This window comes from Erigeron canadensis, chromosome 3 (assembly GCF_010389155.1).
Source record: "Erigeron canadensis isolate Cc75 chromosome 3, C_canadensis_v1, whole genome shotgun sequence".
Lineage (NCBI taxonomy): Eukaryota > Viridiplantae > Streptophyta > Magnoliopsida > Asterales > Asteraceae > Erigeron > Erigeron canadensis.
The window spans coordinates 14280527-14308146 of NC_057763.1; the positions used below are offsets into that span (position 1 = coordinate 14280527).

The following is a 27620-nucleotide window of genomic DNA, read 5'->3' on the forward strand; positions in this document are numbered from 1 at the left end:
GGATTGCCACGGTTGTTGTTTGCATTTCCTCGTCCTCCTTGAGCTCTCCCCAACCTAGGACATGTGTTTCTCCAATGCTCCGTGCTTCCACATTCATGACAAGTTCCCCGGTTTCCTCCAACTCTTGTTCCTCTACGGCAAGTGGCAGCAAGGTGTCCAAATGAGTGGCAAATCGAGCATTGCCTACATTCCCCCTGATGGGTGTTGCCACATCGGTTACATCTTTGTGCCGCACCATCGGTGATTCCATAATTCCTTACAATCTTTTGCCTTTTATCGGGCCCATTCCCCTTACGATCACCAAATCGGCTTCCTCCTCCTTGCCTTGAACTTGACTCACCTCGCGAGTATTTCCCTGTCCTAACCAGGTCATTAACCAATCTTGTTGACAAACTTATCGCTTCTTCCAGTGTGGTGGGGTTTGCTGCCATGACCATCAATCTTACTTCCGGTACCAATCCGTAAATAAACCTCTCAACCTTCTTGGCCTCAGTAGTCACCATTTCAGGCACCAGCACACACAACTCGTGGAAACGAATGGAATATGTCTCTAACTCCATTCCCTTCATAGCATGATTCCAGAATTCTATCTCCAACTTTTGCACGGCTGGCCTAGGGCAATACTCCCGCTTCATCTCTTCCTTGAGTTGCTCCCAAGTCAAGGCATTCATCACGGCTTGACCCCTAGTAGTGACTTGGAGGTTCCACCAAGCGAGTGCCCTTCTTTGGGGTTGCACAAAGTGAAGGTCTTGTAAGCATTTCAATCATTCACATTACCTCCTCCATCTTGTCTTCGGGCCGTGTTAAGGGTGGCGGTTACACTCTCCGCAATTCGAGTAGCAATGGTCGGCATAACGGAGTTGATTTGTTGAGAAATGAGGTCGGCTAGTTCGGTTCTCCTTTGGGCCTCTTCCTCCTGGCGCCTAGCCTCAGCGTTTGTTTCTTCGACGGTCCTTCGTGGTGCCATGTTTCTACAAAGGAGAACATAGTTTAGTCATTTGTATATAGGATTATATAGCATAGACCCGACTCACAACTTTCGATCTCACACGTGTTCGTTTAAGTTACTTAGTGTAATAAGGCCACGTTTGTATGCATAGGTATACCTATATATTTCTAAATTCATTTTCCTTCCTTTAATCACAACCTACTTATCACTATGAATTACAAATGGTTGGGTAAGCTTAAAGCATGTCAATCTTGTTTTTGGGCCTTTTGACAGATTTTTCCAGAATCTGTGTACGAACTTGGAGCTCCAAAATGTGACCCAAGATGGACGAACTGGGAAAACTCATAAAATATAAAATGTATCCCCATGAGTTAGGTTTCATCTCCAACTTGAATCAGGTCAAAAGACCAAACAGAACTCCAGATATGGCCGTTCTACCAAAAGTGGTCAGAACTGATTTCCTGCTGTAACTTTCACTTTGTAACAAGTATAACCATAACACATATAGATTAACACATCATATAAAAGCAAATAGGCATCAAGCTTCCATTCCAATGATCCAATATCAGTTTACAAAATTGCAATAAGCCAACAAACATGTGATCATAGTTACACAATCACAAACAAGTTCAAGGAAATCATAACAAAGTACAAATAATTGTCTACCGAATAAGTTCATGAACAAAACATCCTTAGGGCCATTTCCTAAGCACAAGAACTACCACAATGGAACACACCGCTGCATGTATACATCCCATTATGAATATCACTTCATAAATCCGGCGCACTCCATCTATTGCCATGCCGGTATCTTCTCCCATTCGCCTCATTGCTCCCAAGGTTCTTTCCATCATGACTTCTTGATGCCGAACCCTCACTCGGGCATCCCTTAGTCCACCGGCTATATCCCACACTCGTTCCCTTTCCTCCCGAGTCATTCCCATGGGAGGTGGAGGGGGTATTCCATAGACGGGACGATGGGGGTTTTCTCCTAGTCTTGGCCCAAGATGATAAGGATGATCGCGGGGGAGGCGTGGATGGAAGTATGGGTCGTGAGCTGGGAAGCGTCCATTGCTTACATTCATGGCCGCATTTTGTCTCGGCGGTGTGGGAGCTCTAGGGGCTGATGGTGGCCGTGGTGGAGTAGGCAAACGACGTGGGGGCTGTTGGGACTCCTCCTCCTCATCTCGTTGTGGGGGCTGTTGGGAGTCCATCGTGGGCTCCATCTCCTCGCTTTCTTCTTGTTCTTGTCGCCTCTCTCTGACCATGTCCACGAATGCATAAATGTCCCTTACTTGATTGGAGTTTCTTGAGGCTTCACTCCTTTGCGACATGATATTCCTACACAAGTCACATAAAGCATAAGATGACGACTCCACTTGACGCTTAGACGACCATTTACGACCGACTTGACCATTGACGACCCATGTGACCCTTTGCGGACAACAAGACGACTTGACGGACCACGAGACGACCTTAATCATTTGACGACAACCAAACAATTCGACATACGACTCACAAGCTTGACAACCGAACAACATTATGAATATCCACCACCGACGTATCCAACAATAATTAGTAAGACTATCAACGACCAACTCGACACTCATGACTCACAAGACCATTTAGGATCAACGAAATGACTAGAATTTAACTTGTGCATTATGTCTAAATAGGCAAAGTAATGCTAGCCAAGTGGGGGTATTAACTAAGGGTTCTAATAAGTAGTGCAAACATTGGATTTGGTTATGTATCTTTTGCACCAAGAATCGTTTTAAAGCTTTATTTTCAAAGGACTCCTTTTTGAATATTCCTTAAACAACCATTTCGATCATTCCATATTAAATTTTTAATTAGGCATAGTTGATCAGGCTATGCATAAGTAAAACAAGAATACTTTATGATCAACTCAATTGTTTAAGAAATATTCGACTCGTTTTGAAAATACGTAGGTTATAGCAAAAATTCTCTATAACCTTGGCTCTTGATAGCATTTTTCTGTAACACCCCGACTAAGGCGGAAACACGAGATGCCACAGAACGACATGGTACAAAAGGTTTAAATATAAAACGTCAACACAAGTTTTCAAATGACATTCAAAATCCAAAAGATTACAAATTCAAGATGACGTCCAAATCCATTACATAACCAATTTCATAATTAAAATGATCAAATGTTTGCAATACTTGTCCAACCATACAAGCATTATAGAGTCCAAAAGGCGGTCCAAGCTACGCACCTAAAGCTTTAACCTGAAAATCATGAAGAAGAAGAAGTGTCAACTACGAGAGTTGAGTGAGTTCATAGGTTTTTAACTAACAACGTAAAGTGTATATATATCCATCATAATCAAAAATTTGAGAGTCACCAAAATTTCCATGTATACCTCCAATATAACATTTGAAAAGCGTATGTTCAACTTACTATAATCAACCATAATAAAATCGTTATCATATAACCACAAGGGTATAATTCAGTTAACTTAGATGAGTAAATGCTTAAGCCACTACTACTACCATTTTTTCAAAGTCCAATAATAAATAATACAATCTTGCACAAGCTGTCAATCAAGTGCCGTAATAATAATAATAATAATGGGTCGTGCCATGGAGACGACCTAAGTAAGGTAGCTAGAACACCCGTGGTCGGACTAGGAGTGGAGGTTGTCACAAAGGCAACCAACCTTCCACCGTTACACTAATGGGTGGGTGTACGAAACCTAGTTGCGCAACTAACTAACTACAAGCCTCCATAATCGGAGTAAATAGTAGTGAACCGAAGAAAACGGTTTGACAGAACTCAAGCTCGTCATATAAATCATTTATCATAATGAACATACGAAACAATTTCATTTCATAATCATAATATCAAGAATCATTTCATATATATGTAATAACAAAAGCAATTTAGCTTATATATCATGCTTTCCACCCCGATAGTTAAAACACATAAAATAGTTTGAAAGGGGGCTATGACTCACTTGATTTGAGAGTGAAAGAGGGCTGATCAAAAGTGAGATCTTAGGCTAGTGGTGTCTTTCCTCAAGCAAGCCTAAACCATGGTATTCGAAATATGCACAACGTAAGTGTGTGTTGCATGATTAGTAAACTAGATCATGAGATGTATGCTAGTAGACTTGCCCAACTTTGGTTGTTGTTTAATTATGGAATTCAAGTACATTATGTTGTTCACCTCATTTGGTTGGAAGACATTTGGTAGTAAAGGTCATTCATACGATTTTGTTCGGTTATTGGAATTTCGGTAGTTTAACTTTGTTTTATATATATTTTTCATTGCATACTTTGTTTAATAACCATATTTGACATTTGTGTTCTCATAATATTAATGTTGATATATATTACTGATTTATAATTATTTATTTAATTTAATATTATTTAATTAATTATTTACTTATTTTATTGATTTATTAATTAAATAATTCCTTATAATTATTTTTAAGTCCTTAAATTATCTCTAAAATTCATAGATAATTATAGATGGATTATCTACTGATTTCCAAGCCTTTTTATTTGTATCATTGTGCTTCTTATATTTATTTGTGCCTTATCAATAATGATTAATTAGTGACTTTTACTTAATAATTTACATTTAAATTGTATAGTTCTTGTTCCCTTGCTTGTAATTATTTTTCCCCAGTAGGTTTTGGTCACTTTTATCATTGGTTAAGTAGCTTTGATCAGATTCATGGTTTATATAATTTATTAATTAATTTATATATCTTTTAATTACCATTTTAATTCATTAAATCATAGAAATTCTTACAAATCACCACAAGAGTTTTAGTCCAAAAATTCCAGGCCTTTTTGGAAACTTACATCAACACAAATTCATATCAATTCAACCTCTCTTGTGTCTTGCTTAAATTGAGGATTTTATAATTGAAAATCGTTTACCGAAATAGTGATTTTAGCCTCATTTCTTAGGCTTTTTAAGGTACTTCAAAATGGATTTTCATTCTAAATTCAATATTCACAGTAAGTTCATCATACTTTGGTGGTTCAAGTCGTGATTGTGGTGGTGGTGTGATATGTGCAATTTAGTGCTTTCGGTTAGTGATTATTTGACCCGAAAAGGCGATTTTTGAGATTATTCTTGCCATGCATCAAATGACTTGAGTTTTATACTTTTGATATGTCATATTTCCAGTATGTTCATCATATTTTCATGGTCATAAAGTTATGGTGCATGTGTGTGCTCAAAATGCATTTTTACAAGCTTTCGGTTTACGATTTCAAGCATATTTTAACTTGTTTGGACCCAAGCTTTATATAATTGATATTTTGTGAATTTTTCCAGAATATTTGCATGAATTTTAACATATTTTTCAGTTGATACAAGTCTCTAACCATCTCATAATCCAAACAACAATCCAACCTTCTTAAATCTAGCATGTATGCACTTAAATCAATACTTTTTAACATAAAGCTTTATCCATCTCAAATCCATCAATATGAAAACATGTTTTTATGAAATATTCCAGAAAATATGAACATAAGATTGTAATAAACATGTTCTTCTCTACATGCAAAAAGATTTCCTTACAACTATCAACACAACCAACACCTTTTTCATGCTAACTTTTATAGATCTAACAACACAACATAAAATCCATATTTTTATGAAAATTTTCCAGAAAATATAACTTCATAATACATATTAATATGACCATCTTTCACAAGAAAACCATATCAAAAGCTATATAATATATATCTACACTTTTGGGTCTTTAAACTAGTTGAATCCTTGGATCTTTCTTCATGGATTCAACATGCATAAGCATGGAAAGAAAGATCCTATCAACTTTGCCCTCATCAAGTGTATATTCAAAAGAAAACATGAAGAAAACATGGACTTTTGATAAAACCTTTTTAATATGAACAAGAACAAGATTAATCTAATAAAGAGATGAAGATATATACCCTTGAAGAACACTTTTTGAAGATGAAAAAATGGCAGAAATTTCGTGACTAATATGGCTCCAAAAACCCTTGTTCAAACCTTGAAACAACCCTTAATCTATAGCTTAATCAAACCGTGCTAAACCTATCCTAAACCCTTATTATTAACAAGTGTTTAGATGAGTTTTGCTTTGTTTTTCCTTTGCTCCTTGGGCTGACGAAATGAGAGGGAAAAGAGAGAGGGAAAAGAGTTTTTGGAGAAAATAAAAGTTAGTGTGTGTAAAATGTGAAGAGTGTGTTTTGGTTGTAAGTTTCAATAGTGATTTAGTGGAAGTAAAATTTGAAATGTGGAGTGTGTGAGGGGGGGAAAGGGGGGCCGGACTTGGGGGGGTAATGAAAGGCTTTTTTTTTTTTTTTTTTGTATAAAATTAGTGTATGTATATTTGTATAAGTGTAGGTTAAGTGTGGATTAAATATGGAAGTGTTTTGTTAGTTAAATGTAAGTAATTGGTTGTTTTGTTTTGGAATATATAAATGTATGTATAAGTCATGTACATACACATGTATGGATGTATTTTGTATTTTTAGTTGGTTACGTAGGTCATTGGTTGTAAATATGTATTTATTTTTAAGCATATATACTTACTTATTAAGGTTTCGACGCTTTTACGCACATATAACTTCCAATTATATTTTTAGTTGGAAATTTTATTCACCAAGATTATATTTACTTGATTTGGTTTTATTTTTGATTTGTTGGATATTTCATAGGAATTTTGATTGGTATCTCAACTTGTGAGACTTATGTTATTATTATCGTAACGATTGGTCACCTCTAAAAATTTTTGTTCCGAGGTATTTTCATTAGGTAAATCTTATAGCATATCATTAGCTTTAGATTACTAATTTGGGGCATTACCTACTAGCTTCAAGTATAACTATGGCTTGCGGGAACATAGACAACCTAACTAGCACATATAAAATATTAAAAAGTACGGTTGTTACATTTGATGCTCTGCCTTGACTTGAGCACAAGTCACACACCTCTGAACGAACTCAGCTACCCGGATTTGATACGCTCAAGCAACCCGGATTTCACTTTAGTAATCATGGAATGGAGTCTACTCATAGAACCTTGCCCTTTTCTACTCAAAGCATCAGCTACAACATTAGCTTTACCCGGATGATACTTAACCTCACAGTCATAGTCTTTCAACAATTCCATCCAATGCCTCTGTCTAGCATTCAAGTCTTGCTGATTAAAGACATATTGCAAGCTCTTATGATAAGTATATAAAGTACACTTGGTGCCATACAAATAGTGCCTCCATAATTTCAAAGCAAAAACCACAGCTGCAAGCTCCAAATCATGGGTTGGATAATTCTTCTCATGTGGCTTCAACTGACGTGAAGCATAAGCAATTAGCTTACCCCGCCGCATCAAGACACAACCTAAACCAGTACCTGAAGCATCACTATAAACCACCATATCCTCGGTACCTTCAGGTAAAGTAAGAATAGGAGCTTCACACAATTTCTTCTTCAATGTCTGAAAAGATTGTTCTTGTGAATTAGTCCACAAAAACTTCACACCTTTCTTTGTCAACTCAGTCATAGGCTTAGCGATACGAGAGAAATCCTGAATGAACCTCCTGTAATAGCCAGCTAAACCCAGAAAAGACTTAATCTCTGTCGGTGACTTTGGTTGTTCCCACTTCATCACAGCCTCAATTTTTGAAGGATCAACTTTCAAACCTTCACTAGAAATGACATGCCCAAGGAATTGAACTTCCTTAAGCCAGAATGCACACTTGGAGAATTTAGCATATAACTTTTCTTTCCTAAGAACTTCAAGAATAGTCCTCAAGTGCTTACGATGCTCCTCAACAGATTTAGAATAGATAAGAATGTCATCAATGAAAACAATAACAAAGTGATCAAGAAAACGCCGACAAACCCGATTCATGAGATCCATGAAAGCAGTTGGAGCATTAGTCAAACCAAAAGGCATGACCAAGAACTCATAATGCCCATAACGAGTACGAAAAGCTGTCTTAGCAACACTTTCTCCATCCACCTTCAACTGATGATAACCAGACCGCAAATCAATCTTAGAAAAACAAGAAGCACCTTGCAACTGATCAAATAAGTCATCAATACGAGGAAGAGGATATTTATTCTTCACCGTTCACTTGTTAAGCTCACGGTAATCGATACACATCCTCATAGAACCATCCTTCTTCTTTACAAACAGAATAGGAGCTCCCCAAGGCGAGGAACTCAGACGAATAAACCCCTTATCAAGCAACTCTTGGAGTTGAGACATCAACTCCTTCATCTCGGTAAGAGCGAGACGATAAGGTGCTTTAGCAATAGGAGTAGCACCGGGAATAAGATCAATATGAAACTCTACTTCTATCAGGAGGAAGACCAGGAAGATCATCTGGAAATACATCAGGAAACTCAGCTACAACATCAACATCCGAAATAGAAGGATTAGCTTTACGTGAGTCAATCACATAAGCCAGAAAATGATCAGAATGGTCCTTAGTCTGTCGGATATACCTAAGAGCTTTCACAAGGGAAATAATCTTCACACTACCCTTCTGCTTATCACCATAAACTGAAACCACACTACCATCGGGAGTAGTGATACGCACTATCTTCTTAGAACAGAGAATAACAGCGCCATTCTTAGACATCTAATCCATACCCACAACAATATCAAAGCCAGCAACGGTAGTAAGCAACAAGTCAATAGAAAAAGAACGACCCTCTATCTCTATAGAACAATCAAAGAACCCATCACGAACCATAGAAGTACGACCGTCAACTATCTCTACCTTGATCGGGTTATCTAACGGGCGAGTTACTACACCAAGCTTAGGAGCAAATAAAGTAGACACAAAAGATCTATTTGCACCAGAATCAAATAACACATTAGCAAGAGAAGAATTAATAATAAAGGTACCTCTAACTACCTCATCATCGGCTCGAGCAAGTTCAGCAGTCATGTTGAAGGCACGAGCTGTAGTCTTCGGTCGCTCATTCTTCTTATGTGCAGTCTTCAACAACGGACAATCTGACCTCTGATGCCCTGTCTGCTTACAATAATGACAACGGGGCTCGGCTGTGTAATCCTTAGCAAAATGCCCCATACCTGTACACTTACTACAACTCAAGGTGCTGATAGAACATGGTCCACTATGCTTGGACCTACAACGAGCACACCAATTACCTGCCTGCTTAGTATCATTCTCCCTTGAAGACCCACCCTTATGCTTCTTTGAAGACCCTGATCTAGATGCACCATCAAATTTCTTCTTAAACCCAGAAGAAGTGTCTTTCCTCCCTTTATACCTCATATCATGCTCAATAGATTTTGCCAAGTCAACCGCCTTTCGGAGAGTCGGTTGCATCCTTATCACAGGACGGTAATCAGCAGGAAGACCAGTAACATATCTGTTCACCTGTGAAGAATCATTAGGATACAAGTGTTTACAAAATCGAAGCTTCTCTGTGAAATCCCTAGAATACTCAGTAATGGATTTTTCTCCCTTTTTCTAACCAAGAAACTCAGACTCCAAAGCTTGCAGCTCCCACTCAGTACAGAACTCTTTCTTGAACAACTCAACAAATGATTCCCAAGTCAAGCTAGCAATATAACGGGAACCTTGTGGCTGAATACGAGTATCCCACCAATCAAGTGCATCTTTATCAAGCATCTTTGCAGAAAATACCACCTTTTTATTTTCGGGGCAATTACTTGCCTCGAATGTCATCTCAACCTGCCGAATCCACCTCATACTAGTAATAGGACCAGTACTACCAGTGAACATCGCAGGCCCACAATCCTTAAAAGTCTTAAATTTGTATTCCCCACGTCTCTCACCGCCATCATGATGCTCTTGTGAACTCCACCACCATCCATATCATCCCCATCGTTACGAACCCTGTCGTCCCTTCGGCGAATAGAATGAACCGAAGGAGTAATACCTGTACCGCTACGAGTAGGAGATGGCTCTTCATACTGACGGTTTCGGCGAGGGTAACTCTCTACCGATCTTTTAGGCTGATTCAACAAAAGATCCCTTTTAGTCCTCACTTCTTGCAACTCTTGTCTGGTCCGTGTCAACTCATTATTAACTAAACATAGCAAATCAACCAACTCAGCTGGAGTTGGACCCTCATTCACATTGTTATTCGGGTTAGTAACACTTGGTCCAGTAGCATCATTCCTGCTTCTGGTATTCACCATACTTCTATAAAATCACAAACGCGAAAGTTTAACGGCATGCATAAAGAGAAATAAGGAAATTAAGGCTAAGCTACATAATTATTCATCTCTACAACAAACACATATAAGCCTTAATCCTACTCTCACACTCAACTCAAACCCATCCTAAAGGCAAACTTTCAAAGTTCAAATGCGCACTATTTTAACTAGTTTAAGTCCAAGACCTACACCTATGGCCAATGGTTCACTTAAACCTGGCTCTGATACCAACTTGTAACACCCTGCTTTATAAAATGTAGATTTCAAAAAAATTTCAACTAAACCATAATACCGTTAACAAATTGCGGAAGCAACAGTTAAAAAAATCTCATTTGATTCCTAACAGAATCAATAAAACATAATAAATGTCTCAAAAGGTGTTACCAACAAGTATCATCGCAATAATCTAAATGAACCCAAAATCAAACCAACAAAGTAAAGGCCAAACGGCTAAATAAATAGGTCTACTTAAATAGATGACACTATGGGTAACTAAAGCCAACATCCATAAGCTCCAATAAAAGCTACCCATCTCACAAGCATGCTACCAAGTCGCCAATTACTGCCTAACCTGAGAGCACAATACATTTTTCACAAAAACAAGTGTCAGCTATTAAAGCTGAGTAAGAAAACAGGTTAGTTTAATGAAAAGGATTGTCAATTAAATCAATTATAAAACAACTCATGCATACATAAAGGCACAATAACAATATCAACACAATCTGCATAGTAGGAATATCAAATCCTATAATGTGCCTAGCAATGCTCCATATCAACACTAGCTACTTAACTGCACAAGCAACACAATCAACGCAAAGGTTATGCCAAATAAAATCTGCACAAATAAGTTGTGTGAGGCGGCCACATAGCCAAATAGGAAAACCTCACACCCGACTAGATGGGTAAGCCTTACGGGGTCCATCATTGTCGTTATGGATAGGCATAACCAAATCCATGAGTAATCCATTGCTACACTGGTGTTCAATCACTTCACCCGGAATTACTCTATCAACGCTAATTGGGTCAAACGGGAAATATGTACAGTGCCCCCGGATGATCAACGCAGCACAACTAGCCTAAATAGGCTAACTGTGGGTTAAGCTTAACTCTTTCAACACAATGCTCGAGACTTATCTACACAAATAGGTTGCAACAAAATCTACTCATCGACACTATGGCCCTTATCGTGCACGTGACATGGCAACTTAAATCATGTCTAGTGTTCTATCTTAACAAGTCCACACAAAATATTCACAACTCATACGACAAGCTACAAAAGTAAATCATGCAATAAACATCTCATTACTACATAAACATGCATGAATAATACCCCAGTCAACCTCTGATGTGCGAAATCTAGCTTTAAATTTACAAACACGATTTACCGAAAATACTGATTACTACACACTCACAGGCAGTGTACCTGATCGCATGCAGTATAGTGAAAAAAACTGGTAAGCCAAGATCGTTCGCAAGGACTTATACAAGCATTTGTAACAACGTTTAATGATTCAAGTAAAATGGGGGTTTTGTGGCCGAACTGCCACGATGCAAGTAGTTAGTTGAAAATTAGTAATCCCAAAGGATTAATCGAAAAAGAGTTTGTAGTTTAAGACAAGAATTTAAAAGTCACCCATCTTGATTTCGCTCAACAGAATGTTAGGATTGCACATTTGATGAAGTTCAAATTCAATTTAGTGATTTAATGACCCAGACTCAAATTAATCGTTAACCCCGTATCCGTCAAGTTAACTACTTATTCGACTCCATCAAGATGGATGAAAAGGTGATTAGCCACTCATATTGAAATAAAAATAACAAATCAAAATGAAGGAGTTCATCGTTACCGAGTACAAAGAATTGAACGGAAATAACGAGAATAATCCAATCGTAATATCGATCTTCAAAGATGAGAAATCTGATCAAAAGTCTCCTCCAAGGGGTCTACAAAACGGCTGGAAAATGTAACATAGGGTTTTGGAATGAAAAACAAGCTATTTATATGTTTCCCAAAAAAAACATGTGCAGAATCGACCTTAAGCTGCTGCGCAGCTCCCTTTGACCGCAGTTGACCGTTTGACTTTCATTGACTTTGCTGGAAACCCACTAGACGAGCTGCTGCGCAGCTTACTAAGCTGTTGCGCAGCTTCGGCCCCCTGTTTTACAGCTGCTGCGCAGCTTGGATCTTCTGTTTGAAAGCTGCGGCGCAGCTCTTAGCTGCTGCGCAGCTTGACTTGATTCAAGTTTGACTTTTGTTGACCTTCGCCAAACTTCATCCAAACGACTCGGAAATCATCCGTAAGCACTTATTTCACTCCAAGAGTGTCGTTTTCTTAAGAAATACGCTCAAATATCTGCTACTAACCTGAAACACTAACAAATACCATAAACGCAACAAATGTATACGAAACGACTCATTAAACATGCTTACTTAACTATATAAACCGTGGGAAATGGGTATAAAATACGACATATCAAATCCCCCCACACTTAAGCTTTGCTTGTCCTCAAGCAAATCCAAACTTTGAATGAAACATTCCTTGACAATCAAATTATCAAACAAGTGACAAGTATCAAAAAGCAGCAACACCAAGCATGTCAAATGACAAAAGGCGGGTGAAGCAGTTTTAATCTTAAATGAAAACTCGAAATGTTTGACAATACCTGAACAATCCGTAAGCCACGATAATCAACTAAGCATGAATGAAACAAACGATCCTACCAATATCATTCTACTCCAATAACTTACTTTCGGGGTTGAATATATGAAGAATCACTCATAGCTTAGTTGTGATGTATACCTTTTTTACCATAGGCTTGAGCTAGGATCGTCACTCCACCATTAAGGCGCAAGGATCAAGTGCATTGTCAAAATAGGAATAGAGGGTGGTTGTATGTTTAAACTAAGGTTATGTATTTATGGAAATTTATAATGGAAAATGGGAGGTTATAGGTTACAAGTAAAGGGTAAGCGTTCAAAAGTATAAGGTATATGTGAGAAATGTACAAAATAGTCTAATCAATCCCATACCATTGATTTCCAACAAACCACCAACCTATAAGATGCTATCACGCGAACACACCTTCAAGTACCAAGCAAAACCCGACACCATTGAGGTGTATCAACCTCAAACAACTTATTATCAACTAAATCTTCCATAGATAATGATACAACAACTTTCTAGACATTTGAAAATGAGAAATACCTACTAGTAGCCCAAGTTCTTCCTTTTTTTTTTATATTCTGTTTTTCATGTTCTTTATTCTTTTGAACCATTTTTACTCTACTAGTAAATACTCTCTTACAATGATGAACATGTCTATAACTCTTCACTTTCTTTGTTTGAACAATTCAAGAAAATCTTCAATAACTTAACCCGTTTACGTATTCTCATAGACAAGAATATTCCACACATCAACTCAATAAAAATCTCCCAAACCATTCAAACAACCATGACAATCAATGGCCCCCAGATTAGACTAACGGTATAGTTAAGTATAATTAGGTGAAGTTTACATGAAAGGAGGATTTATACAAGGATGAAAAGCTAAATTACAAGGAATGTATGTGTGTATAAGATTATCCGAGGTTTCAAAGAAAAGGGAAAATGTGTATATATGCAAGTATAGGTATGTGTAACCCGGTTGTATAGGTGACTATAGAGATACAAAAGAAAAAGAAACGAAAGAAGGAAAAAGTATGGTCAAACCTAAATGCCAATTCATCATCCAATGCACTCGTCACGATCACCAGGCCAAGTTCTAGAATCAACACATCACCAGCACACTCTTATCGAGAAAAGAACCCGGAAATGGCTTAGAAATACCTCAAACACGCACATCCTAGTGCAAGGCATCAAAAATGAATACCCTTACTCCTGAATAAATCCAAGAGCCTAAGAGAGGGACGTATTTACGAGGCAAACAAACCAAAACCGTCACCTGAACAACTATATGTGACAGGATGAAATCTCACAATTTGGTGTTTTGGATATATATATAAGCATGCAAGTAATGTTATCAATCCCGAAGGACTAGCCAAATAACCGTTCAGGACACACTTCGCCAATTAAAATTTTTTTGTCAAGGAAAAATTTGGTAGTAAAATTGCTTAATAAATAATGAATTAAGTGTCAAAAGCAATTCACCACAAGGACAAGTTCAACTCAAGTTTAAAAATCATATCAACTTCTATTATCCCGCCAAATTGATAGCACCAGTTTCAAACATGCACATCACAGTTAAGAGTTCAAAATAGAAACTCATACCTCTAGATAAAATCCAAAGGCCTACGAGAGGGACATATCAAGAAAACCGATAGAAATCGAAATGACAAAACAACAAAAGTGATATACCCGGTAGCTTAAACCTATTTGCCACCCCCCCACACTTAAGATGGACAATGCCCTCAATGTCCATATCGGTCAAACAACAGTAAATAGGGGTAAGCGACATAGAAAGAATACGAGCACATACCGGAATAAGGACACATTTTGTTTTGAAACAAGTTATCGACCCCGTGACACAAATGATACTTCCGACATAGGAAGGACACTTTGGTTGGCGGGATAAACAACGTGTACCAAAACGAAAGGTGCGAGAGTTATGTGTGCATCAAACATACCAATCAACAAATATGGCGCTGAACTTACTGCCAGCATATGCATATTACAACCTTGCTGTCACACATAAACACACAGCAAAAGCAACAGAATAATCATAATATCGTTAAGCATGCCATCATCCTACCCTATTTATTCAATGGAAATGAAAATAAAATACGATGTCCATCACCCCGCAGGGTGGATACAAACTAACCAAGAAAATAAAATAAAGTACGGAAAATGGAAATGTTCACATAATTGATACAAGCATCATCATCCCAAAAGTAGATCACCGAGGTGGATGACGTGGGTTACCAACATCAAACAAAGATCCAACCACTTGCTCAGCAAAAGTAGGTTCCGCAGCGCCTGTCTCTCCAGCATCCGTCCCTGCATAGGTACATGTATAATTACCAAAACGGACCGGCATATCCGGCCCTAATGTACCAGGATCGTGGCGAGGAGGTATCTCGAACTGGCGTTCTGGTGGAAAGTAAAAACCACCACCAACCCGCTGCTGAGGAATAAAAATACTCGGTGGATCATATGCTGGAATGACTGCGGGTGGATGATACTCCTGGCCGGTAAACTGTGCCTCTAGCATAGGCTGATAACGTCGAGAGTCATAAACCACTCTCCCCAAACTAGAACCAACATAGGTCAAATCATCGCCCACTTGATGTCGAAAATCATCCATCCTCGTCTGAAATCCAGCCATATCATTCTGGAACTGCTGCTGGGATGTCAACATCTGATTAACTAGACCCTGTAGAGGAGAAAAATCGAACGAGCCTTCAGGAGCCGTGAAGGAAGAAGATGCTCCTGCGGTAGAAGTGGTGGCCCGACGCTTAGGGCGTCGTGCAGGCTCGGGCTGCTGCTCAGGTGCATCAGCCATCTCCTCATCATCATCACTGGCCTCTTGATCATCCCCTTCATCTTCCCCCTGGTCACCTTCATCATAGGCAATCAATTGGTAACGATCATTCCTGCTCTTTCTCGGGCGAAGCAAACCAAAATGAGTCAGTTCAGTAAAGGTAAAGGCTTTCATAATTTTCCAATTCAAATTAAAACCCACATTTGCCCTATCATCTTCCAGCTGAAAGTGTTGAACAATTTTTGTGACAAAGTGGCCACAAACCAACCCCGAGTCCTTCACCCCCTTTGTTCCCATGTGCTTAGCAAGCACATACGGAGGACAAGCTGTCATAACATGATTTCCCTCATGCAAAATCCTCATTAGCCACAAATCCTCAACATACAATTTGTCCGGGTGGTGAGTCCGCTGGACAAAAAAGTGAACAAGCATCTTATGGAGCAATCTCAAAAGGGGTGACTTAATTGTGTTTGCCCTACAAACTGATTTCCAAGTCTTTCCACCAGAAATGCGAGTATAATAGTCTCGCGCATCCCCCGAACCCTGAGGAAACCCTATAGTGGTCCTAGCAGCATGCTTCAAAAGGTTACAGAAAAAAGGATCATCTAGCATTTCCCTAGTATACATTCCCGTGCACACCCCAAATTCAGCAATTGTCATATGCCTGTTCAAACCCCCACATCTAAAATGAATCACCTTACCCTCAAAAACACTCTTTACTGAATCAATATCATCAACAGAGATGGTAGAGTAGAACTCCAAACACCATTCCTTATATACTTTCTCCCTATTACTAAAGATATCAAACCACATACTAAAGTCCCTATCGATTCGATTCCCATCAGGATCGGTTCCCTCATGCTTAAGAGTAAAGAAATTATTAACCTCAGTCCGCACATCTAAACTTCTCAGCATACTGCTTTCCATGAACTTTGGCTCAGTAATGTCCTTATTGTACAAAGTAGCCAAACGATTGGTACATTTATTCTTGTTCTCTGGAGTTAGATGTGGAAATCGAAGCCACGGATGGGTTGGAACGCCCATAGCAACAGCCTCGGGAGTAAGCTCAACAGTAGGTGTGGCAGGAGGTGCAGTGGCGGACGAAGCCCGAGAACCCCCTCGTCCCAAACGACTAGAAGTAGCAGCGTCCTACACATACAAGAAAGCATCAAAACAGTCAAACCCCAATGTAACTTAAACGTATATGAAGTAAAATGAGGTTAGGCGACGAAACAGGCCAGCTGCGGCGCAGCTTGGCTGTTCTGGTTGAGAGCTGCGGCGCAGCCACCTAAGCTGCGGCGTAGCTTGGGGTTTCTGTTCGAGAGCTGCTGCGCAGCGTTAAGCTGCGGCGCACCTTGGGTGTTTTGAAACCAGGGATGAATAGATGCAGGCAACAGACAGGTGAACAACAAACCCCTCCACATTCAAATTCTAGGGTTTATCTTTAATTGAGAATAACAACTTTTTTAATCAAAACCTAACTAGGTTAACTAGTTCCATGAAGGTTCAATATCAAATTACAACCAACTACTCCTTGTTCTTAATCTTCTTAACAATAAATTTGATTTTTAAGAATCTAATAAAACTAATAATGCCATGAACATTATAGATTTAATGATTTAGAATTTAAAAATAGGAGAGAAACAAAACATACCTTTCCTGTTCTAGTCATTTTGCAAGATTAAAAGAACAAAAGAGATTTAAATAGGAAGTTGGTGGGAGAGAGGCTATGGCCGATCGAGAGAGAGGGAAAAGAAAAAGAAAAACTCAGAGAATTAGTTTGTGTGTGAAGAAAAACATCCCCACAATCTTATTTGTTGATTAAGAAAGGTTGACTTGGTTTGACCATAGCTGCGGCGCAGCTTGCTGACTGCGGCGCATCTTTCAAACAGAAAAGAATAGCTGCGGCGCAGCTTGGCTAACTGCGGCGCAGCTCCCCTTTTTTTTTTCTTTTTTTTTTTTTTAATTTTCTGGTTTTCTCAAAACGACACAAGTTGTACGACAACAACATACCTGTCGAGCAACTCAAAAACAGGAAAGAAAAAACTGCAGACAACAAAAACCCCCACACTTACCTTCGTTTACTCCTGAAACGACTTACCGGAACGAGTGTGAGCGGACTCTACCTGTAATTTCTTATTAAAACACAATACCAAAGACAATCAAACAAAATAATCACAAATAAGGGAACTAGAAACACGGGTTGCCTCCCGCGAAGCGCTTAATTTATTTGCGAGTCTCTAGCTAGACTCGAAGCTCTTCATCATTGCTTCATGTCGAAAAAGGGAAGCTCGTCAACGACGACTCCCACACTTTCTTCCTCCTCATGGTAAAGCTTTAACCTGTGACCATTTACAATAAAAGAAGTACCATCTGACTTAAACAATTCCACATAACCAGACGGATAGCCATGTTTGATCACAAAGGGGCCGGTCCACCTAGATGTCAACTTGGGTTGCTTGAACTTGTACTTGGAAAGGAACAACAAGACCTTATCTCCGGCTTTAAAATCCTTCTTTCTAAGCCTACGGTCATGCCACACTTTAGTTCGTTCCTTATACAACAAGGAGTTATCATAAGCATACAACCTAAGTTCATCTAGTTCATTTAATTGCATAGATCTCAACTCACCAGCCTCAACTAGGTCCATGTTACAATTCTTGAGCGCCCAAAAGGCTTTATGCTCAATTTCAATAGGAAGATGACAAGTCTTGCCATAAAGCAACCGAAATGGGGTAGTCCCAATTGGTGTCTTGTAGGTGGTCCTAAATGCCCATAGAGCATCATCAAGCTTGGTGGACCAAGAATTCTCTTTAGTGCCCGATTCGTGTTTTCAATTTGGCCACTCGTTTGCGGGTGGTATGAGGTTGAAAAACGGTGATTTACACCGTACCTCTTATGTAACACCCCGCTAAAGCGGAATATACGGGATGTACAGGTAAGCACAAGCACGCACAGTACAAGTTCAAACACAGCTTATAACATTAAGGAATAAGAAGTATCATAAGTTATTACAACATTTGGAATAAACCCTGAATTAGATAATATTCAAAAGACATAACAATTATCTTAAGTACTCTTTGAACATAGAACAGGAACAAGCAAAGGATGTCTTCACAGCCACTAATCTTGAATGCACGAGCAATCTCCATAGAGGTAAGCTGGAAGTAGGAAGACTCCTATGCTATGAGAACTAAGAACCTAGCCTGAAAAGCATGTAAGTTCAAAAGGGTCAACTACGAAAGTAGTTGGTAAGATTCACATAAAGTACTTATTGTTTATACATAATATTAGTATGTATATTAAGAACAAGTCATAAGATCTGTACGTCTATCAAAAGTACTTTGTAATATTGAGAATAGTTTTGGAATATGTAATGTACTTAATATGTATGTATATAATTACTGCTAACCCGATTGGTCAATGATGAACGATAGTGAATCAGTAAGCTCACAACAACCGAGTAAGCTACAAGCATGATCTAGATCAAATAAGTACAGATAATATGCATCCTCCAGAATTGTAGAGAATGAGGGTGGACCTACCCTAACAGCGCTGTCCATAATTACCTACGGTTCATTCCCTGAACTGTGGGATATGAATTGATAGCAGTAAAAATAGAACTCATACATAGAACAATAAGTACATACAGAGAACGTATAAGTGATTCAGATGTATTCAGGACCCTGCCCATTCAAGATCTAGAATACAATTTCAAAGAATAAGTATGATGATAGGAATGTATTCAGATCCTGCCCATTCAAGATCTAAATGCACTCAAGAGAGTATATATAATGATAAGAATAATAATAAGGATGTATTTCAGAATCATTTTATAAATAGTCTGTACATTCATAAAATAGTTCATGGGACAGTTTTAGAACATATGTATATATATTTATATATATACATTTAAGTACGAAATACTTTTCATGCGATCATGTAATAGTACGTAGAACAGTTCAAGAACACATATATATATATTTAGATAAATATATATAATTTAAGTACAAAAATAGTTTTCATGCTTTTCAGTCCCCGATAAAGAGCTCTGAACAAAATGTACGAAAAGGGGATAAGTGAACTCACAGTGATCTGGTACAGTACAGTTATCGAGCACAGAGAATAATCACAGAGATAGATATATTACATCTATCGAAGTCCAAGCACGTCTTGACAGAAGCCTATGTACATATAGTTGTTCGTAAAATACGTACACATGTTAGTCTTAGTGTTTAATAAATCACAAAATTGTTCTTGACGATCCGATGATTTGGTCTTTAATGAACTGAAAATGTTTTGGCACAAAATGGACTTTAAATGTACTCAAGTGTTCGAATTGAACTAAACTTGTACATTTTTGAACATACACAACCTGATTATATCATTAATTAACTACACATTCTTTATTAGTGAACTTGATTAGGGTTTTGTAAAATGAACATTGTCTTGGACCATTTTAAGAATTAGTTCTGAAGTCTATGAGTAGTCTTGATTGTTCTCAATCAAAGAATATTATAAGCAAGGTCTGTCCATGAGTTATGTACCAGGCTAGGTCGACTATCTGATCAATTAAAAGGATAGGTGGGTTTCGGTTATTTAGATCGTCTTAGTCTTGGGTTAGTTCAGATCGTTTCATTAGACAACCTTCTTAGATCGTTCTACAGGTTCTTGGCCAACAGATCGTTTCATATACATAGCTAAAAGAGGTCGTTTCTTGTTCGTAGTTAAAAGAGATCATTTTTGGTTGTGATTGTTTAGATCGTTCCAGCTCAAGCATTTAAGTCGTTTCGTCATTGTGACATTAAGATCGTTTTGGTTCTGGTAAATGAGATCGTTTCGTGCTCACAAGTTTAGATCATTTCCCTCTTCATTAGTTTAGATCGTTTCACCTCTTTATCAGTTTAGATCGTTTCATCTCTCAGCCATTTAGATCGTTTCACCTCTCAGCCATTTAGGTCGTTTCACCTTTTAGCCATTTAGGTCGTTTCACCTCTCAGCCATTTAGGTCGTTTTACCCCATTTGTAAACAACACAAGATCGTCTTCAAGATAATATTTGAGCAAAACCGATCATTGATCAGTTACCCTTATGTGAACCAAGACCGAACCACACTTCAACCACACAGCAACGAGCAGCAGCAGTAGCAGCTCAAGAACATGAACATGAGCCTAACCAATGAGGAAGTTAAATCCATAGAGGTCTAGGTCGATTTTGGAATGAGTTAGGACGTGATATTAGTACATACTAACATATTAACACTATAATCTTATCACATTTTTCAGATTTCAGGATCAAATTATCACATGAACACTTTGAACTTCAAGAACTAGTTATGTTCATATTTGAAAATGGGTTTTGTAATTTAATCATGTTATGACCCAAATTTGTTCACCAAAAAGATGTTAAACACATTTAGACACAAACCCATTGCTTATAAACATGATTTCTTAACAAAAATCGGACCGAATCATCAAGAACAAGAACACAAAAAGTACACTTTTGTTTGGATCAAATTCTCAAAAGATGTTGTTATTACCTGTGATTTGTTGTTGGAAACGTGTTTTGATCGTCACAAGGAACCCGGAAGTACAAATGATTTCACTTAACCAACCCAAAATCAAGATGGTGATTTTAGTGTGTGAAAATGGTGGTGGAGAGGTTTCCTGACTATGTGTTTTTAGAGTGAGAGTGAGAAATGAAGGTGATGAATGAATAGTGGATTTTCTCACACTACAACATTCTATTTATATCTTTTCCAAATGAATGCACTAGGTATTTCCAAGGGACTATTTGTGAACATTTTGCACTAGAACACCTATGGACATGAACATTTATGAACTGAACCTTCGTGTTTTATCGAATTAATTCATAATCCGTCACATAAATCAAGATTTAAGATCTAATTGACCTTCGAATAAGCACATATTTTGAGTCTAAAGTACGTCAAGAACTTAAGTAGATTGAACTGGCTAGCCGTTCAGATGGCGAAAGTACGACTTAAGAAACTTAATTAGAATATTTACAAGGCGGTTGTTACATCTTAAGCACCTTAGCGAGTTGGTGATTCGTGAAATGACTTCCGCGGTCACTGATTAAGGCCTTAGGCACACCAAACCTACAGAAAAGTTTTTTCAAGAAATGAATGACCACACGTGCATTATTCGTTGGCAAGGCTTTCGCCTCGGCCCACTTTGAGACATAATCAACGGCAACAAGGATATATAAATTCGTATTCGATGGGAGAAAAGGTCCCATAAAGTCTATGCCCCAAACATCAAAAACTTCACATACCTGAATAAAGTTTTGAGGCATTTCATCTCGTTTGGAAATGTTTCCTTGAACACGGTTGGCCAAAAGAAACCAGCATCATAAACTTTCTTACCAGTGACGGATGCTCCATAGTGTCCACCAGTTGGCCCATGGTGACAAGCATCGAGAATCTGGCGTGTCTCATCATCGGCTACACACCTCCTTATCATCCCATCTGCACAAATTTTAAACAAAAATGGATTTTCCCAAAAGTAATGTTTGGCCTCGGTATGAAGTTTCCTCCGCTCTTGCTTTGACATATCTTCTGGAATTGCACCTGAACTAAGATAGTTAGCAATATCGGCGAACCAAGGACCTGTTTCAATCTTCATCAAAAACTCATCAGGAAAATCATCATTAATATCATGCTCTTGTAACTCCTCACGGTGAGGGTTTTCGAGCCTACTAAGATGGTCAGCTGCTACATTCTCTGCCCCCTTTTTGTCTTTAATTTCGATGTCGAATTCTTGCAAAAGCAAGACCCAACGAATCAAACGGGGCTTAGCATCTTATTTCGTGAACAAGTACCTTAGGGCAGAGTGGTCAGTGTAGACAATTGTCTTGTTAAGGACCAAGTAGGGACGAAATTTATCAAAAGCATACACCACAGCTAACAACTCTTTCTCAGTAACGGTGTAATTCTGTTGAGCTGGGTTCAAAGTCTTGCTAGCATACGAAATAGGGCGGAAATGCTTATCCTCCCTTTGGCCTAAAACGGCCCCTAAGGCATAGTCACTAGCGTCACACATCAACTCGAATGGTATGGCCCAATTGGGTGGAGTCATAATAGGGGCATTGGTCAAACTCTCTTTAAGCAAGTTGAATGCCTCAAGACAGTCTTTATCAAAAACAAACGGGACATCCTTCTCTAACAACTTAGTCATGGGTCTAGTGATTTTAGAAAAATCTTTAATAAACCTCCAGTAAAACCCGGCATGACCAAGAAAGCTTCTAACCGACTTAACATTTGTAGGTGGAGGTAATTTGCTTATTACATCAATTTTAGCTTTGTCTACCTCTAACCCTTCTCTAGAAACTTTATGTCCCAAAACAATACCCTCCTTAACCATAAAGTGTGCCCGCTCACACCTTTCCAACATTTTGTCAAGACTCTTCAAACAATTTTCAAATGAACTACCAAACACAGAAAAATCATCCATAAAGACTTCCATGGAAGTTTCTAACATATCCTGAAAGATGGCATTCATGCAACGTTGGAAAGTACCGGGTGCATTACAAAGACCGAAAGGCATCCTCTTATAGGCATAAGTGCCATAGGGACAAGTAAAGGTAGTCTTCTTTTGGTCTTTCGGGTCTATGGGTATTTGGAAATACCCAGAAAACCCGTCTAAAAAGCAGAAATACTCGTTTCCGGCAAGCCGTTCGAGCATTTGGTCAATGAATGGTAAAGGGAAATGATCTTTGCGGGTCGCTTCATTCAATTTCCGATAGTCGATGCATACCCTCCACCCCGTGACAGTTCTTGTGGGAATTAATTCATTTTTGTCATTTACAACAACAGTCATCCCACCCTTTTTCGGTACACAATGTACCGGACTCACCCATGAACTATCAGAAATGGGGAATATGATTGCCGCATCTAACAATTTCAAAACCTCTTTTTTAACAACATCCTTCATATTTGGATTCAATCTCCGTTGTCTTTGCACAACAGGTTTAACATTATCGACAAAGTTAATTGTGTGCTTACAAAATTCTGGACTTATACCCGGGATGTCAGAAATCTTCCATGCAAAGGCCTTTTTATGGGCCTTCAACACGGTAATAAGTCTAGACTTTTCATCCTCCATCAAAGAAGATGAGATAACAACTGGAAGAAGAGATGTACCTTCCAAATATGCATACTCGAAGTGATCCGGAAGTGGCTTAAGTTCCAAATCTGTGGGAGGACTCTCAACCGATGTAGGCACTCGGATACTTCCATCATTATTGATTTCTTCGAAAGGTTCATCCTCCTGTGGAGTTTCATCAACATTAAGAGCCATGATTTCATGCATCATTTCTTCAACCAACTCATGCTCTTCTTCACTACAAGCTAACACTGCTTGTCCATCTTCCATATCCAAGTAGTCCATAAGCTCCTTCTCCAAAGCATCTTCCTCCTCTATCACATCGATCCTGAAACACGATTCATCACATGAGTATGGATGCTTAAGAGCTTTATCAACATTAAACATAACCCGGTCATTACCGACACCTAAGGAAATTTCCTTAGCCTTGACTCGGATGATGGCATCCGCGGTCATGAGGAACGGTTGGCCCAAAATTAGAGGCACATTGATGTCCGCCTCCATTTCCAAAATAACAAAATCCACCGGGAATATCAAATGACCCACCTTAATCTGCAAATTTTCCGCTATCCCCATGGGATATTGGAAAGATCTATCCGCGAGCCTAATGCTCATACGGGTTGGGGTCAATGCACCAAGAGACAACTTTTTATAAACTGAATAAGGCATTAGATTGATGCTGGCCCCAAGATCGGCCAATGCCTTATATAACTCAAGACCAAAAGAACAAGAAATAAGAAAACTCCCTGGATCATCAAGCTTAGGGGGTATCTCGTTCTTTATAATCGCTGAAACTTCGGCACTCATGACTGCCGTCTTATCTTCTTGAAATTTCTTCCTATCCGAAATGAGATCTTTGAGAAACTTTGCATAGTTGGGCATACCTGCAAGGAGATCAACTAATGGAACAGTAATGTTAACATTCTGAATTAGATCAACGAACTTCTTAAAGTTCTCCTTTATCTTCCCTTGCTTCAACCGTTGAGGATAAGGCACCTTCGGTTTGTAAGGCTTCACGGGAGTTGCCTCAACAGTAGGTTTCTCAACTTTCTTAGATGGAATGGTCGGGATTGGCTCCATCTCGATCTCTTCATCAACCGCAACTTCTGGTTCAACCTGCACAAGAGGAGTAACAACATTAGGTGAAACATTTGCAGAGTCATAAGAGTTACCTGCTCTTGTTGTGATTGCGTTCACTTGCTCATTTCTTGCATTCGGATGGTTGTACTTGGTTCCAGATCCTTGATTATTCTGTTGAGGCTTTGGATTCTGCTGGGTATTGCTCGGTAATGTACCGGGCTGCCTATTTGATGTTCCTAGCCTTTCAAGCTTAGCCTCGATATCCTGAAACGTTGCTTGAGTACTCTTCGAACTTTGCTCAAGCTTATTTGCCAATCCATCCAACCTAGTAGTCATAGCATCCCATTGAGAGGCCATCTTCTCACTGGTAGCTTTCTGAGCGCCTACCAAATCCTTCATGATGTCTCTCAATTCCGAATTCGCATTTTACTGACTATTGAACCTGCTAAACCTGCTTCCACTAAAACCAGAATTATTAGCATTAAAATTGGACGAAGGATAGGAAGTACCTGATGACCGATTTTGATAACCGGTACCCTGACTGAAGTTCCCTTGCTGATTGTGGACATAGTTAACTTCCTGAGCTGGCTTATTCGGACAATCTTCTGAATAATGCATGTCCCCACAGTAGTCACAACCATCAGCAATTACCTTAACATCCCTTTCAATGCTTTTGAATCTCACGTCTTGGTTGTCAAACCTCTCGTTCATCTGCTTTGTGAGGGCTTTGACTTCAGCAACCAAGCTTGATTCTTCACTACTCTCCAACTTCGCTACAGTCTTTCCACTAGTTCTCTTACTTACAACCTCATCACGATCAGAGAACTCTTTGGCCATATCATCCAAGATTTTGTATCCTTCAGCTGGGATGACATTGTTCAAACTACCTCCAAATGCCCCGGCTAATTCCCTTCTAGTTCTCTTTAGCAACCACTGCTTCCGTGTTCAAATTGTTTCCTGGGCAATTCCTGATCATCTCCTTATATCGTTTCCAGGCATCTACTACATCTTCCCCTGGATCTTGAGTGAATGATCGGATCTTATTCTCCAACTGTCTCTGAGTCCTTATAGAATAGAACTCATCAATGAACCCAACACGAAGCTCATCCCACGTTGTATACAAATCATCTGGTTGCTCCTTGAGCCATGCCTTAGCTCCTCCACATAAAGTGAGTGGAAAAAGCTCAAGCTTCACATTATCATCTTAGTTCGCGCCATAGTGATAAAACCTGCAAATCTTCTCGAACCTTTCCAAATGCCCATGTGGATCATTGTTCATCACCCCATCAAACTTCTCCTCCTCCACACTTTTCAAATGACTTCCTTTAAGAGAAAAGTTTACTCTGGTGGTTGGAAGGCGAATAGGAGTGCCCCTATTTGTGGGGATATTTCTCCTACGGTCACCGTAAAGACGGTTATTGGGGTTTTCTGGCTCTCTATCACCCATTCTCCTGGCTCTGACTGGTTGAGTTGGCTGAGGATTTTCTCTAGGAATCTCGGTTAAATCCTGTTGATCAGTTTTATCCTGATTATCTTCTTCCCCTGAACTATCACCAGTTTTGAACAACCCACTACCTTCGGAGAATCTAGGACTTGAGCGCACCTCGGACGTTGAACCTTTCTTTGAGTAATATTGATCCAAGTCTATGTCCGGGTGGTCACGGTTTTCGGTGTTAGAGTCTATATTTCCGGTGTTTGAGGGCTCCGTGTTGTCTGATCTGAGTAAGCGTCGTCTGGCTTTCCCTGGATTAGATTGAGGACTAAGCAAAGGTCTGCCAGAGGCTCTTGTGTTCATCAACCACAAAGCACCTGTACAAACACCACAAGTAAAACCGTTAACCGCACCAGAAACTACAAAGTAAAACAAAAACAAAAATAAAATCTATCTATTAAAACAAATAACTTCCTTACAATTGAATGCAGGGAAGGGTCGAATCACAAAACTAAACAACTACTTAAATTAAGTCCCCGGCAACGGCGCCAAAAACTTGATGTGCGAAATCTAGCTTTAAATTTACAAACACGATTTACCGAAAATACTGATTACTACACACTCACAGGCAGTGTACCTGATCGCATGCAGTATAGTGAAAAAAACTGGTAAGCCGAGATCGTTCGCAAGGACTTAAACAAGCATTTGTAACAACGTTTAATGATTCATGTAAAATGGGGGTTTTGTGGCCGAACTGCCACGATGCAAGTAGTTAGTTGAAAATTAGTAATCCCAAAGGATTAATCGAAAAAGAGTTTGTAATTTAAGACAAGAATTTAAAAGTCACCCATCTTGATTTCGCTCAACAGAATGTTAGGATTGCACATTTGATGAAGTTCAAATTCAATTTAGTGATTTAATGACCCAGACTCAAATTAATCGTTAACCCCATACCCGTCAAGTTAACTACTTATTCGACTCTCTTGTATAAACTAGTTTCATTATTAAGATTGGTACCCCGAGACGCCTTTTTATAACTTCCCTAGTTAAACAATGGTTTTGATCATTTCAGATAACAATTTTGCCCATCGATTGTACCCAACCGTCAACCCGTTAATTCTTATCAAATATTGACCACCCTCTACCGTACCCGTCATAGAACTAATCGCTTCTAGCTAAGCAATCAAAATAACTTACACCCAAATCCTAGTCGTCACCAAGCAATGAGTACAAATCATCCGCAATCAATAATTGAATTACAAAGAATTAATAGATTAAGTTCACGACAAAATGTTAAATCAAATCACTTGAATTAATAAATATTGTGCAATCCCTACATAATGTCTCACTCCATCAAGATGG

General features: G+C 38.9%; 2 protein-coding genes across 2 annotated transcripts; both read right to left on the reverse strand.

The window, feature by feature from the left end:
- Positions 1-8571: 8571 nt before the first annotated feature.
- LOC122591537 lies at positions 8572-10127 on the reverse strand. The gene is made up of 3 exons (XM_043763801.1): positions 9762-10127; positions 9438-9657; positions 8572-9386 (listed from the first exon to the last, which is right to left on the reverse strand). Exons 1-3 carry the CDS (start codon positions 10125-10127, stop codon positions 8572-8574), a joined length of 1401 nt encoding a protein of 466 aa, XP_043619736.1.
- Positions 10128-17886: 7759 nt separating this feature from the next.
- LOC122591538 lies at positions 17887-27415 on the reverse strand. Its single transcript, XM_043763802.1, has 8 exons — positions 27409-27415; positions 26636-26677; positions 26289-26569; positions 24631-24862; positions 23665-23997; positions 21988-22110; positions 21664-21886; positions 17887-18388 (listed from the first exon to the last, which is right to left on the reverse strand). The coding sequence occupies exons 1-8, from the start codon at positions 27413-27415 to the stop codon at positions 17887-17889; spliced, it is 1743 nt and encodes a 580-aa protein (XP_043619737.1).
- Positions 27416-27620: the final 205 nt, after the last annotated feature.